At 41.6% G+C, this 17,324-nt stretch overlaps 1 protein-coding gene across 10 annotated transcripts in view; it reads left to right on the plus strand.

The window, feature by feature from the left end:
* The first annotated feature begins 14,888 nt into the window (after positions 1 to 14,888).
* The window catches only part of HIBCH (3-hydroxyisobutyryl-CoA hydrolase), a 117,188-nt gene continuing 114,752 nt past the window's right edge, over positions 14,889 to 17,324 (plus strand). For 4 of the 10 annotated variants that reach the window (XR_008711728.1, XR_008711727.1, XM_055571943.1 and 1 more), the window contains exon 1: positions 14,892 to 15,097. Coding sequence is in view for 6 of the 10 variants with exons in the window: in XM_055571943.1 (XP_055427918.1) it covers positions 15,063 to 15,097 (35 nt within the window). In the remaining 4 variants the exon portion in view is untranslated. Of the gene's footprint in view, positions 15,098 to 17,324 lie in introns of all 10 variants that reach the window. The other 6 variants (XR_008711726.1, XM_055571944.1, XM_055571942.1 and 3 more) reach the window with 5 other exon arrangements.

Raw genomic sequence — 17,324 nt, forward strand, 5'->3', positions numbered from 1 at the left:
ACCCCATGGACTGCAGCCTTCCAGGCTCCTCCATCCATGGGATTTTCCAGGCAAGAGTACTGGAGTGGGGTGCCATTGCCTTCTCCAAACCTAACCATAAATTTCTATAAATAGTCAGCTCAATAAAATCTCTTCTGTTGCAGCATCTAAGTGGAAGTTGGTTCCCATTAAGACAGAATGATGGATTAAAGAACATTGAAAGTGAAAATGAAAGAAAGTCGCTCTGTCCGACTCTTTGCAATCCCATGGACTGTAGCCTACCAGGCTCTTCCATCCATGGGATTTTCCAGGCGAGAATACTGGAGTGGGTTGCCATTTCCTTCTCCAGGAGATCTTCCTGACCCAGGGATTGAACCCGGGTCTCCTGCATTGTAGGCAGACACTTTACCATCTGAGCCACCAGGGAAGGCACGTTGGTGAACACCGTAAAACACAAATCTTTTATTTTGTATGCATCATATTTTACATCTGAGCTTTCAGGTATTGACAAGGTAATTGTAGAATGATTTACAAGTGTCCTGAAGCAGGAATTTGAATTACTGTGAGGCCAGTGTTTGGGAATGTAACCCTCTGACTATTGTTCTCCACTTCTCCATACGTTTTTTGACAAGAAACTCAGTTGCATTTTACTGAAGACATCATACACTACAGTATGGTGGTGTTACAATTTGATGTTTTCAGTGGAATCTTTAAGGAAATATTCTTAAATATCAGGTATACCATATAAATGAGACAAAAGTCATATATAGATTTGGGAGAAGCTTCTTTCTCATCTTTGAACCAGACCTTAGGACATGCCTGCAGAATCCCAGGGCTCCTTGGAACACAGTTTAAAAATACAGATTTGGAGAGTACAAGGGTCTGGAAGATATATCCTTCACAGATATCAAGTGTCTAGTATATGTCTCTAGGTTAGATTCCTAGAATCACATGGTCAACCATATGATTCTGCCCATTGCCCTTCAAAACCCTCCTCACTGTGAATGATCTTGCTTTTCTCGTTACTGCGTCTATTATGAAATACAAACCACCCCCCCACGTTTCCTAGTTTCTCATCACAGTTTTAATTGCATTTTTATTATTAGTGAATTTATTTCCCTTGTCTATTTGCCATTTATATTTCCTTTTATCCTCTTCCTTCCCACCTGTTTTTAGCTGCATTTTCATGTTTGACCATTTTTTATTTATTCAATACATATTTTTTTTTTTAGTTATTGTATATAAGGAGGATAGTTGTTTTGCAATGTGCTGGTTTCTGTTGTACAACAATGTGAATGAGTCATAAGTGAAAGTGTTAGTTGCTCTTTTGTGACCCCATAGACTCTAGCTTACCAGGCAGATCCTCTACGTCCATGGGTTTCTTCAGGCAAGAATACTGGAGTGGGTTGCCATTCCCTTCTCCAGGGGATCTTCCCGACCCAGGGATCAAACCTGGGTCTCCTGCATTGCAGGCAGATTCTTTACTGTCTGAGCCAGCAGGGAAGCCCACATATATGTATATCCCCTCGTTTTTGAGACGCCCCTCTCCTCTTCCATCCACTCCAACACAAGACGACCCTGTGCTATACAGCAGCTTCCACATATAATTCCTTGTATCTAGGTATTATGCTAATGGATATAAATGATAAACAATACAATTATGCCTCTGCCCTAATGGAGCTCACAAACTAGTAATATTGTAGTCTTACTATTTACCCTGTTTAATTCAATTAATAATATAGTGCATATGGCAACTTTGTCACATTTGTTGTGAGTAATTTGTTATGATGAATTTTTATTACAAATTTAAAATTTTTTTTGTGTAGTCAAATCTATGAGTCTTTGTTTTTATGCCTAGAAAATCGTTTTACAACCAAAGATCAGATCAATATTCACTTTTATTTCTCCTGCTATTTTTCACTATTTGATATTTTAGATTTAAGTCTTTAATAATCTGTAAGTTTTTTAAGTCTTTATTGAATTTGTTTCAATATTGCTCCTGTTTTGTCTTGGTTTTTTTTGGCCGGGAGGCATGTGGCTCTTAGCTCCCTGACCAGGGATCCAACCTGCATTGGAAGGCAAAGTCTTAACCACTGGACTGCCAGGGAAGTCCCTAGAGGTTATTTTGGGATGCTCTAAATTGATTTACCCGGCTCAAAAATCTAGCCAGTTTTCCTGACATCGTTATTGAACAGACATCCTTTTCCTACTAATCTCTGATGACAAATAGATCATGTATTAAATTCTTTTATGCACTAGGCTATATTTCTGGATCCTCTATTTGTTTTTGTTCATCTTCATCCACCTCTGAATTGCTGTGCCAAAGTCATAGCTTTTTATTTATTGTATTTATTTATTTGGCTGCATCACGTCTTAGTTGCAGCACTCAGACTAAGTAATTGCAATATGTGGGTTTAGTTGTTCCTCGTCATGTGGGATCTCAGTTCCCAGACCAGAAACTGAACCTGTGACCCTTGCATTGCAAGGCAGATTCTTAACCACTGGACCACCAGGGAAGTTCCTGGCATAGCTTTTTAATAGCAAACTGGGTAACTCTTCATCAAAATTCCTTCCAAATATTCAAAATATTTGTTTTTAGATGAAATTTATTAACGACTTTTCTGGTTATAAAAACAATGCATTATGAAGACAAGTTGTAGAAACTTTCAGAAAATATGGAAAATGTAAAGAATGAAACAAAACGCATCCCAAATTCTGTGACTGTTAACATTTTGGATTATAACTTTCCATCTTTTCTGTGTGTGTGTGTGTATATATATATATTATTTCCACAAATATTACCAAACATACTGTTTTGTAAACTGCTCTTTAATCATCATTTATGAGCATTTCACCATATCATTAAATATTCCTTTGAAATGTGATTTTTAATGACATATTAGCCAAGATGTCTAGCATAAGGGTCAGTAAGTAGTGTCAGCAGGGAGTGCTCACAGCCCCCTAGACTCAGCCGTATCCTTCACTCAGTCATGTCAAGCTAGCACTGAGGCCACCAGTTGTTGTCACATGGCTCAGTGTTACACGCCTGTCTCTGCCACACTTCAGAGCTTGAAATCAGCTGTTGCAAACTTGAAATCGGTGTTGACTGTAATCCGCTGCATTGTAATGGGTTTTGGAGCATTTGCCACCTATATCTTATCTGTTAGGCATCTGTAAAAATGACTCAACCATAGGATGTTAGGTAGCTAAAAAATAGGCAAAAATGTAGGTTATTCAAACAAGAACTAAACTTGAATTGATTTAGTTATGAGATTTCTAGCACCGTATTGCACAATCTTATTTTTGTTTCCCTTTAAAAATCATTAACTGATAGGACTTCCCTGGTGGTGAGGGGATAAGAATCCACTTGCGAGTGCAGAGGACAGGGGGCCAACCCCAGCTCTGTGAAGACACCACTTGTGATAGAGCAACGGAGTGGGTGTGCCACACCTCCCGAGCCTGCACTCTGGAGCTCGAGCCACAACTCAGTACCCAGTGTGCTGTAATGAAGACTCAGCGAAAAAAATCATTAATTAATTTAAATCGTTTATACTCGCCTTAGAAAAGACGGAACAACTCATGAAAATAACGCATATCCATGGTTTATGGAAGAATTTAGGGGAAGAAGAATCCTTAACGTTTTTGACAGAACATTTAAAACTCCTTGAATTTTTCTTAAATTACAGTGAAATTAACTAAACTATATAAAGTAGGGGGCTTTGAGTGTGGTATCGAGGGCTACACATAGCTGAAATCCCACAAAAGCAAAGGGTTAATTTCTAGAACAAGTCATGCAGATATATTTATAGGCACTTCCCAGTATATGGGAACATAGGCTTATCTCTATCAGAGTCTCACCAGGCCTGAGTGTTTATCTTTACTCTCTCACACTCTACACACACAAACAAAACCCAAACACATACATGCAGTAAACTTCATAAAATGGGAATTATCTTTTTTTCACTTACCTTTCCATAGAAGGGCTGATTACTGAATTCCAAGATGTGAAACATTGCTGCTGCTGCTGCTGCTAAGTCACTTCACTCGTGTCCAACTCTGTGCTACCCCATAGACGGCGGCCCACCCGGCTCCCCCGTCCCTGGGATTCTCCAGGCAAGAACACTGGAGTGGGTTGCCATGTCCTTCTCCAGATGTGAAACATAATAAAAATCAAAGCCTTGAAGTATTATATATGGATACTTAGGATCTGCGCTCTCCTCTGTCTCAAGGGAATTAAAAGCTGGAAACTGAGAGCAAAACATTCAGGGTAGGGACACTGGATTGCCTTGCTTCATCTGAACACTTTTTAAATTAACTGCCCAGCTCAGTCCCTGCTGATAAGGTTAGAATTCTCTGTTGTTCAAGTACAAAGGTTAACCTCTGGAGCAAGCATATTATCAATGAGTCACTTCCTCCAATTGTTAAACATTCCTCAATATTGTTTACTTTAGCTATCCATGGAAAGTCCTAAAATCAACTTTTGTTGGAGATCCCTTGATACTCTTTAGCTTATATTTCTAATATTTATATCCTCATTGCTTTTTCCTTTTTTGATTTTTGCTTTGAAATACATTTGCCCAGCATTTTTTTTAGAACTGTTAATTTTATAATCTATCTTTTGGATATTACATGGCAAACATGAGTATGATACTAATTTCATAGGGAAAGGCGCATTAAAATTCTTTAAACTTCTTAGGCATTCAAAAATAGAACTTTAAGAAGCTTGTTTAAGATGTCTAATATGCAGAATCCAATTCTTTCCCGAAACCACACCCTCCATAACTCATGTTACCTACCTGTTCTGGTAAAACCTTAAGCCAAGAGACTGGAAAGGCCAGTGGAAACAAGTAGATCTTTCATATGCAAATTATACTGTGTTCTCTTTTGTTTAGTGACTTCCTTCTATGATCCATGAAGTTCATCATTACTCAGGTAATATTAGGAAACAAGTATATAATCCTAACACTTTACAACTTAAAAATAATTTTAGCTTTCAAATGTCTTTATAGTTACTGAACTTTTTATCCTAAGTGCTTTTCATGAAAAGAAAAGTGTTTCTTCCCTACAGGATATGCTGACACTGAAATGTTTACTGAAATGTTTGCTTAGTGTGATCAGTTTCAAATTTCTACAAAGGAAGTGTCGAAAGAACACATTGGAAGATTAGAAAGAACATATACTGAACTGCTGTTTTGGCTGTTATTGTTCACACAGCTTTATTTTTTAATATTTGTTTGTTTCTGTCTTAGGCTGCACTTGGTCTTAGTTGAGATACTCTGGATCTTGGGTCTTTGTTGCAACATGCATGTGGGATCTAGTTCCCTGACCAGGGATCAAATATTTTTCCTCTTTTTTTTTTCACAAGTTAAATATATTACCTGAATATACAGCTAAATTTTACCTTGGAAACAGCAACAAATGTGGTTCAGCAGATGCTTCTGTGAGCACCAGTGAGTTAATGAAAGTTGCAGACTATTGCTTGACACCAAGAGGAAAAGGACGCTAATTCCCAGTCACCACCTATGTCTCCACTGCTATTTCTGGCCTCTTGCTCATCTTCCCTTTAAAAAAAAAAATTATTTAATTTTGGCCGTGCTGGGTCTTCATTGGTGTGCAGGCTTTTCTTTAGTTGTTGGTGCCGAGGCTACTCTTGAATTGCACTGCACAGGCTTCTCATGGCAGTGGCTTCTCTTGCTGTGGAGCACAGGCTCTGGGGCACATGGGTTTCAGTAGCTGGGCTCCTGCGCTCTAGAGCGCAGGCTCAGTAGTTGTCGCACACAAGCTTAGTTGCTCCGTCGCATCTTCCCCCACATCAGGGATTGAACCAGTGGCTCCTGCATTGGCAGGTGAATTCTTTACCACTGAGCGACCAGGGAAGCCCCTGTCTTCGCTTTAGATAGTCTTATCTTCTGGGTCTGCAGCCATGAAATTAAAAGACGCTTACTCCTTGGAAGGAAAGTCATGACCAACCTAGATAGCATATTGAAAAGCAGAGACATTACTTTGCCAACAAAGGTCCATCTAGTCAAGGCTATGGTTTTTCCTGTGGTCATGTATGGATGTGAGAGTTGGACTGTGAAGAAAGCTGAGTGCCAAAGAGTTGATGCTTTTGAACTGTGGTGTTGGAGAAGACTCTTGAGAGTCCCTTGGACTGCAAGGAGATCCAACCAGTCCATTCTGAAGGAGATCAGCCCTGGGATTTCTTTGGAAGGAATGATGCTAAAGCTGAAACTCCAGTACTTTGTCCACCTCATGCGAAGAGTTGACTCATTGGAAAAGACTCTGATGCTGGGAGGGATTAGGGGCAGGAGGAGAAGGGGACGACAGAGGATGAGATGGCTGGATGGCATCACTGACTTGATGGACGTGAGTCTCAGTGAACTCCAGGAGTTCGTGATGGACAGGGAGGCCTGGTGTGCTGTGATTCATGGGGTCGCAAAGAGTCGGACATGACTGAGCGACTGATCTGATCTGATCTGATCTTCTGGGTGATTATGGAAGTTTTGTCCTCAACATACTCCAGGGTCTAGGAGGAGATAAGAGTATAGCTGCAGCTGTCTCTAATTTGTTGTTGTTGAAGTCATAACTTAAAACTTGGGGGAAAAAAAAGAAATCTTTGATGTTATGATTTATCATAAATTTTTCATCAGCTGCATATTATTTCCTACCTCATCCACTCTGTGGTAGGAAGGGTTTTTTTTTAAATTTCATTTATTTATTTAGGCTGTGCTGGGTCTTCATTGCAGTTTGAGGAAAAGACATTGGTTTAATAGTTGTGGCACACAGGTTTTGTTGCCCCGTGGCATGTGGAATCTTCCCAGACAAAGTATCGAACCTGTGTCCCCTACATTGGCAGGCAGATTTTTAACCATTGGATCACCAGTGAAGTCCCCACTCTGAATCTTAAAAACACACACCAAACAAATATTGTGATCTTGCCTTCCACTATCTTTTTGTTTTAATTGACAATTTTGCTCCTAAATACAGGCAGAAATTTTACAAATTTTGATTGATCTTACCACTAATAACATGGGATGCATTATCTTGGTTTTTTAATTTAAGATTTGGAGGCAAGAGTCTCAAAGGAGGGTTTCTGAGCATTGAGGCTGCACAGAATACTGATATTCACAAGTTTCTCATTTGTTACCTCTTTATCTTTGGAAAAGTGAATGTAGCATTAATAGTAGCAAACCTCACCAACCAAGCACCAGAACAATAAAAATATGACTCTGAAAAGGACTTGAAGTCTTCTCATATAAGTGGAAAAGCATATGATTTTGACAGTCATTTGATTTTATTTCTCCTCCCCCAAAGAAATAGCAAATATTAAGAAATCCAAAGTTCATAAGAGCAAAGTATATGCATACTTTAAGATACATTTTAGTCTTCCTACATATTTTTATTGCTATGTATGCATGTGTGTATAGTTGCTTCAATTGTGTCTGACTTTTTGTGACCCTATGGACTGCAGCCCACCAGGCTTCCTGTCTGAGGAATTCTCTAGGCAAGAGTACTGGGGTGGGTTGCCATGCCCTCCTGCAGGGGATCTTCCCAACCCAGGGATGGAACTCCCATCTCCTGTGGCTCCTGCATTGCAGGAGGATTCTTTACTGCTGAGCCACCAGGGAAGCCCATTGCTATGTACAGATGCATACAATTCTAGGGAAACCTAGAAGAGTTTAAAGGCTATAATTATCACAAAATGTTTTCCTGATTACATACTTTCCAGTTGACCTTGCTAACATCACAGTATTTGTAACTCTACTTACCAAACTTGGTAGGACAGGTCAATTTACACATTTATTAATTTGGGGATGTTATAGTGGTAATATAAAATATTTATTGCTAAACTGAAATCCTCAAGACTGTATATAGTATGCATATTTCAAAATAATGATGCTAATTTGACATTACATATTAGAAATATGCCCATTATTAGAAATATGCAAATAAACATTTGTACTATTATCATGTACCAAGGCTTATGTTTTTTGAAAATACAGTGCTTCATAATGTCAGTGTTATATCTTGGGTTGTATATATAAAAGTTATGCATGTATTTTTATTTTAATTATTAAGGACACAATTGTGCATGCAATATATCAAAATAAGCAATAAAGGAAAGCTCTTACGTAACCTTAAGAAAAAAACATGTCTTTCCATCTTTGATGCGATGTAATCAGCACCTGGTGGCAATTTACAAGAAACCCAGTGCACATCGCAAATTCATCCAAAAAGTATTTGCAGAATCACCTACAAAGAAAACGTGGTAGGTCTTGCGTAATGTTTTTATGTCCTTAAAAACCACTTTTTGTTGCAAAATAATTATTTGATCTCAAGAGAAATAATAAAAAATATAAATTGTAATAGCGAAGTAGAGTTACCCCTGTTTCTACTACCAACCAAGGATGACTGCTGCTAACATTTTGGGTATATGTTCTTCTAGAGTGTTTCTGTGCATATATACACAGATTTTTTTTTCTAACAGAAACCGTCTTTGTTTTTGAAATTTCCTATTTTATTCATGCTCCTAACTTTATCAGGTGCTGTTTGAATCAATACACTGAGCATGATACTGGCTGATGATCTGAGAAACAACCCATCATTGCCTACCAAATCCACATAATGCTGGAACTCATGAACATCCCCAGTATCCAAACAGATGGTTAAATTTCATGATCTCTGGATCTAAGGTGACCAATTTATAGCTCAAAACAGTTAAACCAGGGACTTCCCTGGTGGTCCAGTGGTTAAGAATCTGTCTTTCACTGCATGGGAGGTGGGTTTGATCCCTGGTTGGGGAACAAAGATCCCATATGCCACGAAGCAGTTAAGCCCATGCCACAACTCCTGAGCCTGTGAACCACAATTAGAGAGCCCGTGGGCCAAAGTGAAAGACCTCACATGATGTAATGAGGATTCCATGTGCTGCAACTGAGATCCAAAGCAGCCAAATGGATAAAAAACAGAACAACCTGAATTCTTCTGAGTAGCCTTTTCTGATTCCTAGACTATGACAAGTGGCCCTACCCTGTGCTCCCATCACACCATGTAAACTCCAAGGCTGCAGGGCCCAACACCTAACTCAGCATCTGGATTGTTAGAGGCCCTCAGTGACTAGACAAAGCACCAAGAGAGAGGCAGATATACCACAAGTGTGTATGAAATTCCATGTGACCAGAGAGAGGAAGTTGAAAAGAAAGGGCACTCAGAAATGTGGCTCAAAGGTAAGCAATATTAAAAAATGTTTTAGTCACTGGTTCAATTGTTAAATTTAAATTAAAAATAATTCATTTCCCCAGTTGCACTAGACACATTTCAAGTGTTCGGTATCATTTGTGTCTGGTGTTGAACAACATGCGTGTGTGTTAAGTCGCTTCAGTCATGCCCAACTCTGTGGGACCCCATGGACTGTAGCCTGCTAGGCTCCTCTGTCCATGGAATTCTCTGGGCAAGAATACTGGAGTGGGTTGCCATGCCCTGCTCCAGGGGATCTTCCCAACCCAGGGATCGAACCCTCCTCTCTTACATCAGGAGATGCATTGGCAGGCAGGTTCTTTACCACCAGCACCACCTGGGAAGCTTGAACAACATAGTAATAGATGACTGTGAGATTTTTTAGCAATTAAATAATAAGTCAAAAGGGTATCCTAGGAAGGCTTGTTATCAGTAAAATCAGTAAAGGATGTGATGGTTGAGAGACAAGAGAGAAGTTACATCTGGAATGAACGTACTAAAATGTACATGAATGTGGGTACTAGGACGGTAGCAGTGAGGTGTTAGGAGTGGGCAAATCTGAGATAGGTTGCAAAGAAATCACTGGTATGCCTGGATGACTGATTGGCAACGAGAGAAGAGAAAACTATTCAAGAGTGGTAGCGAGCCTCCAAACAGCCCTCGATGTCCTCCCAGTAACCACGCCCTGGTGGAGTCCCCTGCCACACTGTCCCAGGCGTGGTCTGTGTGACCCATAGAATGGGCCAATAGTGATGGTACCTCGTTCCCGAGATTAGGTTATAAGAGATATGGTGGCTTCTGGCTTGGTGGCTCTCTTTTGGATCACTTGGTCTGGAAGAAGCTAGCTGCTACTTTGCAAGAAACCCTAAAGAGAGGACCTTGAGGCTAGAATTGAAGGCTGCCAACAGGCATGTGAGTGAGTTTGGAAGTGGGCTCTTCTGCCCCAGGAGAGCACTCAAATGACCACTGTCCCAGCTAACGAATTGACTGCAATCTCAGCGAAGATTCTGAGCCAGAACCACCCACCTAAGCCTCCTAAGTCTCTCTCTGATTCCTGAGCCTCAGAATCAGAGATGTAATAAATATTTGTTGTTTTAAATTGCTAAACTCTGGGGTAATTTGTATCAGCAACTGATAATTATTGCATCAAACACTAATAAAAAGATAATCTAATTTAAAAATGAGCAAGAGAGTTAAAACTGCTACTTTACAGAAGAAGATAAAAAGTATATGAAAAAGTGCTCAATATCATTAGCTACAAGGGAAATGTAACTGAAAACCACAATGAGACAATACTATACACACACCAGTAGACTAAAATTAGAAAGACTGACAGCACAAAATATTGATAAGGATGTGGAGCAAACACAATTCTTTTTTTTTTTTAGGTTGAGACATAATTCATGTATAATACAGATTTACCAATTTAAATTATGTAATTCAATAGTTTTTAGTTTAGTGCAACCATCACAATGGCCTTCCACGGTAACTCAGTGGTAAAAAATCCACCTGCCAATGCAGGAGATACAGGAGACTGGGGTTTGATCCCTGGGTTGGCAAGAGCCCCTTGAGAAGGAAATGGCAACCCACTCCAGTATTCTTGCCTGGGAAATCCCATGAACAGAGGAGGCTGGCAGGTTACAGTCCATGGGTTCACAGAAGAGTCAGACATGACTTAGCAACTAAACAACAACAAAAAATCATAACATATTTTAGAATATTTTTATTACACCAAAAAGAAACTCATATGACTTAGCTGTTACCCTCCAGTTGTCCCACCACTCCTCCCAAGCCCTAGGCAGCCACTAGTCTACTTTCTGTCTGTATATATTTGCTTGTTCTAGACACTCATGTCAATGGAATCATAAAAAATGTCATCTATTGTGACTGGCTTCTTCACTTTGCAGTGTTTTCAAGGTTCATTTATGTGGTAGCATGTATCAACAGTTCATTTCTTTTTATTGTCAAATAATATTTTATTGTGTGCTTATATTACTTAAAAATCCACCAGTAGGCCAACTTTTTCATGATTATAAATAATGCTTTCATAAAGATTTGTGTGGACTATGTTTTCATTTCTCTTGGGTGTATATCCAGAAGTGGAATTGCTAGGTCTCATGGTAACTCTGTGTTTAACCATTTAAGGGACTGTCAGACTTCTTTTCTGAAATGGCCATGGCATTTTACATTCCCACCAGTATTCAGGATTCCAATTTCTCCACCAACACCTGTTATTATCTGTCTTTTTGATTATGGCCATCCTAATAGGTGTGAAGTCACATCTCATCATGGTTTTGATTTGCATTTCCCTGATGGCCAATCATATTGAGCACCTTGTCATATGATTATTGATCATTTGTACATCCTCTTTGATCTTCCATGGTGGCTTAAACAGTAAAGAATCTACCTGCAGTGCAAGAAACCTGGGTTCCATCCCTGGGTTGGGAAGATCCTCTGGAGAAGGAAATGGCAATCCACTCCAGTATTCTTGCCTGGGAAATCCCGTGAACAGAGGAGCCTGGTGGGCTACAATCCACTGGGTAGCAAAGAATTGAACATGACTTAGTGACTAAACAACAACAACAACTTCTTTAGAGAACTGTTTTTTCAATCTTGCTGTCCATCTAAAAAACTGGGCTATTTGTCATTTTTTACTGTTGAATTGTTACAGTTCTTTACACATTGTAGATACCACCTCCTTACCATATATATCATTTGCAAATTTGTTTCCCATTCTGTGGATTGTCAGCAACTAGAATTCTTAATCTAAAATAATAAAAACACTGAAAAAGATTTTAGGTTACATAATTTGCCCAAGGTCACTAAATTCTTAGTGTGTTAGAGGCAGGTCAGGACTGAATACATAATTTGTGGAGCTTAGTGCAAAATGAAAATGCAGATTCCTTTGTTCAAAAATTATTAAAAGAATAGCAATAAAGCAAAGGCACAGTCCTTCTAAGCATGGGGCCCTGTGAGCCACAGATTACACACACACATGAAGCTGGGGCATAGGGAAGATTTGAATTTTGGACTTATCATGGGAAAGCCCATGCTTTTCAAAGTAAACCATGCTGATGATTGTTCATTTTTTGTGCACACTAACTGACAGTGATGTCAGAGTTCAGTCCAGTCACTCAGTAGTGTCTGACTCTTTGCGACCCCATGGACTGCAGCACGAAAGTCTTCCCTGTCCATCATCAACTCCCGGAGTTTACTCAAACTCATGTCCATTGAGACGGTGATGCCATCCAACCATCTCATCCTCTGTCGTTCCCTTTTCCTTCTGCCTTCAATCTTTCCCAGCACCAGGGTCTTTTCAAATGAGTCAGTTCTTCACATCAGGTGGTCAAAGTATTGGAGTTTCAGCTTCAGCATCAGTCCTTCCAATGAATATGCAGGACTGATTTCCTTTAGGACTGACTGGCTGGATCTCCTTGTAGTCCAAGGGACTCTCAAGAGTCTCCTCCAACACCACAGTTCAAAAGCATCAATTCTTCAGTGCTCAGCTTTATAGTCCAACTGTCACATCCATACATGACTCCTGGAAAAACCATAGCTTTGAATAGATGGACTTTTGTTGACAAAGTAATGTCTCTGCTTTTTAATATGCTGTCAAGGTTGGTCATAGCTTTTCTTCCAAGGAGCAAGCATCTTTCAATTTCTGCAGCCACCATCTGCAGTGATTTTGGAGCCCAGAAAAATAAAGTCTGACACTGTTTCCACTGTTTCCCCATCTATTTCCCATGAAGTGATGGGACCAGATGCCATGATCTTCGTTTTCTGAAGGTTGAGCTTTAAGCCAAATTTTTCACTCTTCTCTTTCACCTTCATCAAGAGCCTCTTTAGTTCTTCTTTGCTTTCTGCCATAAGGGTGGTGTCATCTGCATATCTGAGGTTATTGATATTTCTCCCGGCAATCCTGATTCCAGCTTATGCTTCATCCAGCCCGGCATTTCTGATGATGTACTCTGCATATAAATTAAATAAGCAGGGTGACAATATACAGCCTTGACATACTCCTTTCCCAATCTGGAACCAGTCTGGTGTTCCATGTCCAGTTCTAACTGTTGCTTCTCGACCAGCATACAGATTTCTCAGGAGGCAGGTCAGGTGGTCTGGTATTCCCATCTCTTGAAGAATGTTCCACAGTTTGTTGTGATTCACACAGTCAAAGAATTTAGCATAGTCAATAAAACACGAGTAGGTATTTTTCTGGAACTCTCTTGCTTTTTCGATGATCCAATGGATGTTGGCAATTTGATCTCTGGTTCCTCTGCCCTTTCTAAATCCAGCTTAAACATGTGGAAGTTCGCGGTTCAAGTACTGTTGAAGCCTGGCTTGGGGAATTTTGAGCATTATTTTGCTAGCATGTGAGATGAGTGCATTTGTGCCATAGTTTGAGCATTCTTTGGCATTGCCTTTCTTTGGGATTGCCTTTCTTCAGTCCCTAAGAAGGTGATGTCAGAGGGTGATGTCAAATAGCAATTTCCCACAACTGATTAAAAACTGAATTGGAAGTCAGGAGTTCTTTCTGTCACCCTGTTTGTCCTCTGTTCAATGGTTATTTGGTAATTATATTTGAGGTAAGTATAAAGGTAATTTTGGACCAAAGCCTTGACAGTATATCCACAGATGTCAAATTGCTGAGACTAACTCCTTCAAATTCCCAGTCTCTGAAATTCTTCCCTGAGTTCCACCTTCTTGATAAATCTATCAGTGCTTCAGTGGTGATGAAATGTTTGCTGAGGGACATCTGGGTGTATCAGGTCGCAGAGGACCAATTTTCTGTATCTACATAATAGTGGATACCAGTGGATGAGTTAAATTTTGGTTTCATTGAGGAGCAGGCTACTTTCTAAGTGCAATTATGCTTTCACTGATAACAGTAACTTAGTTCAGTTGAAGACATATCTATCATCTCTTAAGGAGATAATTCTTGTCTGTCATTAATTAAGAGTGGGGAATTTATAACTTTTCCAAAAAACAGGAAATATTAATATCTCAATACTAATATTCTGCTGTTAGGCTAGCAAAAGATTACATAAATGTCTTCTTATCACATATATTTCATCCATTTGATTCTCAGAATAGAGAGTAAGTTTATATTTTTTAAAATTAAAAACAAAATTTTTTTGACCCCACCGCCAGGCATGCGGGATCTTAGTTCTCAAACCAGGGATAAAATTTATATCCTCTGAAGTGGCTGGCTGCGCAGTTTTAACCACTGGACCGCTAACGAAGTCCTAAGCTTACATTTTTAATTTTAAAAAAGCCCTTAAAGCTCCAGAAAAGTCTCTTCTATCACTCTTCTATAGTTAAAGTAAGCTAGCTAGACCGCTTGGGCTTTTCCCAACAGAGCCCCTAGCGAGCAATCTCCTCCCACGCTCTCTATCAGCCCTCCTCGGCTCTCTGACCGCGACTTCAGCCCCACCTCGACCTCCGCCTCCACCCGGCCCCCGGCCCCGCTCCGCCCCCCCGGCCCCGCTCCGCCCCCCCGGCCCCGCTCCGCCCCCCCGGCCCCGCTCCGCCCCCCCGGCCCCGCTCCGCCCCCCCGGCCCCGCTCCGCCCCCCCGGCCCCGCTCCGCCCCCCCGGCCCCGCTCCGCCCCCCCGGCCCCGCTGGGCCCAGCCCACCTCCTTTCTCTCTCAGTCCATTTCCTCAGCAGCTGTTTCCGCCCTGCCCCTTAGCGCGGCGCAGCGGAAAAGGCCTGCTCTGGGCCTCTCTAGCTCTTTGGAGGACTTGCCGTCTGTTTCCGGAGGCTTCCGGCGGCAGTAGGCGGGCCTGACGTGAAGAGCGACGCCGAGGGTGCTGCTCAGTCAGCCCTGAGTTAGCTCCGGTGTTTTGGCAATGGGGTTGCAGGAGTTGTGCAGACTCATGTCGAGGTGAGTAAGCGAGCGGCTAAGCATAGCCTCGTCAGTTGCGCTTGCCCGGATGAAAAAGGTCGGGAGTGGGGACTGTCTGGCCTTGAAGTTTCTCATCGCCTTTGGAGACGCAGCTCTCAGACCCGACTCGCGCGGGTCATCCCTCCACCCACCTCCTCCGAGTCTCGCCTTACTCCTTCTAGCACCGTCTTCTCAGCATCGCCTTCGTTTTCTGCCTCTCTGGGTCTTAGGCAGCCTTGACCCCCGTTCCTTTCCTTCTTTAGTTGAGTAAGTTTGGGGGACACGCAGAGTTTCAACTTGGAGGAATTTTGTGGCATTTTTGGTGCTGCTAACAAACATTCGTGCTTTGCTAGGTGTCTCTCTGCTCGTGGTGTGACTGGTGTGCTAGGTGTCGCATGATTCCAGCGTTGGTATAGGTGTCTGAAACTTTGAGCCGTGTGTTGCGCACACACAGCTAGCCTTGGGGAAGTATGTGTGCAAAGATGTTTAACTTTTGAAAGTGCTGCTTAATGCCACTTGAGCTCAGCTGAGAAAATCTGATAGCTATCACTGTAGGCAGGCAGGCAGGCTGCAGCCGTCCTGAGACCGTTTGCCAGCCCCCCGTGCATTACCAGGTAGCAGATGGGACCACTTGAAGGGAGAACCGCTCATTTGCCTGACAGCTGAAATTCCTGGGGTTTTTAACCTTGGCTTTTGCCTTGGGGAAAAGAGATGGGAGTGGTTTTTTCATTTAAGGGTAGTTGAAATGGCAACCCACTCCAGTATCCTTGCCTTGGAAATTCCATGGATGAGGGACCTGGTGGACTGTAGTCCATGGAGTCACAAAGAGTCGGATACGACTGAGCGGCTTCACTTCACTTTCAGGGCTTTAGAGGGGGCTTCCCAGGTGGCGCTAGTGGTCAGAAACACACCTGCCTGTGCATGAGACAGAAGAGACCACGGGTTCGATCCCTGGGTGAGGAAGAACTCCTGGAGGAGGAAATGGCAACCCACTACAGTGTTCTTGCCTGGAGAATCCCATGGACAGAGAAGACTGGCGGGTTATAGTTCATAGGGGCGCAAAGAGTCGGACACGACTAAAGCGACTTAGCATGCACAGCTTTAGAGCAATGTGTCTTGTCTTAACATTGTATCCATGGGCCTGGGGGCTTCCCATGTGCTCCGCCTGCCAGTGCAGGAGACATAAGAGAAGTGAGTTTGATCCCTGGGTCTGGAAGATCCTCTGGAGGAGGGCATGGCAACCCACTCCAGTATTCTTGCCTGGAGAATCTCATGGGCAGAGGAGCCTGATGGGCTTATAGTCCACAGGGTAGCAAAAAGTCGGACACAACTGAAGGGACAGCATGAATGGACGCCGAGGACCTGGTGTTCAGTATTTGAAAAAAAAAAAAAAATATATATATATATATATAAGAGTTGCTTTTGTTCTCTCTGTGTGTTTTTTTTTTTTTAATTTATTTGTTTATTTTTATACCTTGAAATTAGTTGTCCCTGTGGCTCTAACTAGCTCACAGAGAGACTTGGCAGATATAAAGAACAATCACTGCTGCTGCTTTTTTGAAGCTGTGAACAAATACCAGATTGTTTGAGAAACAAATTGGGAAGGCATATTTGTTAACAAAATTAAATGACTTGGGAAAGACTTTGTTATTCCTAGAGTTCAGGTTGGCTTTGTTCCTTCCAGTATTGCAAGGTGCACTAATTAGGCAAATCCTGGACCCATTTGAGGGTTTTGATCAGAGATGCATTTTCCAGGGGTAGGCCTGGTGTGGGTATTACCCTAGCAAAGCAGAGCACAGAGGCCAGTATCATCCAGTCTATAACGATGTAGTCTACAAATGTGCTAAGTAATAGGGTGCCACAGTTTTCTGAGAGGAAGTAGGGTCTCTGTGCTGTGGTTGACATTGTTGTCCAGTCCTTGAAGTCCGGCTACCCTTGGCTGTTCGGCCAGTGTCTTGCTTTCCTACTACCACTGTCCACTACTTATCTTGCCCTGGTGCCAATACAGCCCTTGGAATTTGTTGTCATTATTCCCCAATAAAGTACCTCTCTCTGAAGATAACTTTCAGGTTTGTATGACTAACCCTAATTTATCCTGAGCTCCAGTACTATTCACAAACACCTGAATGTCTTCTTTGCACCTCAAATGTACATTTGGACGTAACTGCAACCCTTGTCCCACCTCTGCACTTTCAACTTCTTAATACTGTCCATCCTTTTAGATTCC

Source organism: Bubalus kerabau, chromosome 3, assembly GCF_029407905.1.
Source record: "Bubalus kerabau isolate K-KA32 ecotype Philippines breed swamp buffalo chromosome 3, PCC_UOA_SB_1v2, whole genome shotgun sequence".
In the NCBI taxonomy this organism is placed as follows: Eukaryota; Metazoa; Chordata; class Mammalia; order Artiodactyla; family Bovidae; genus Bubalus; species Bubalus kerabau.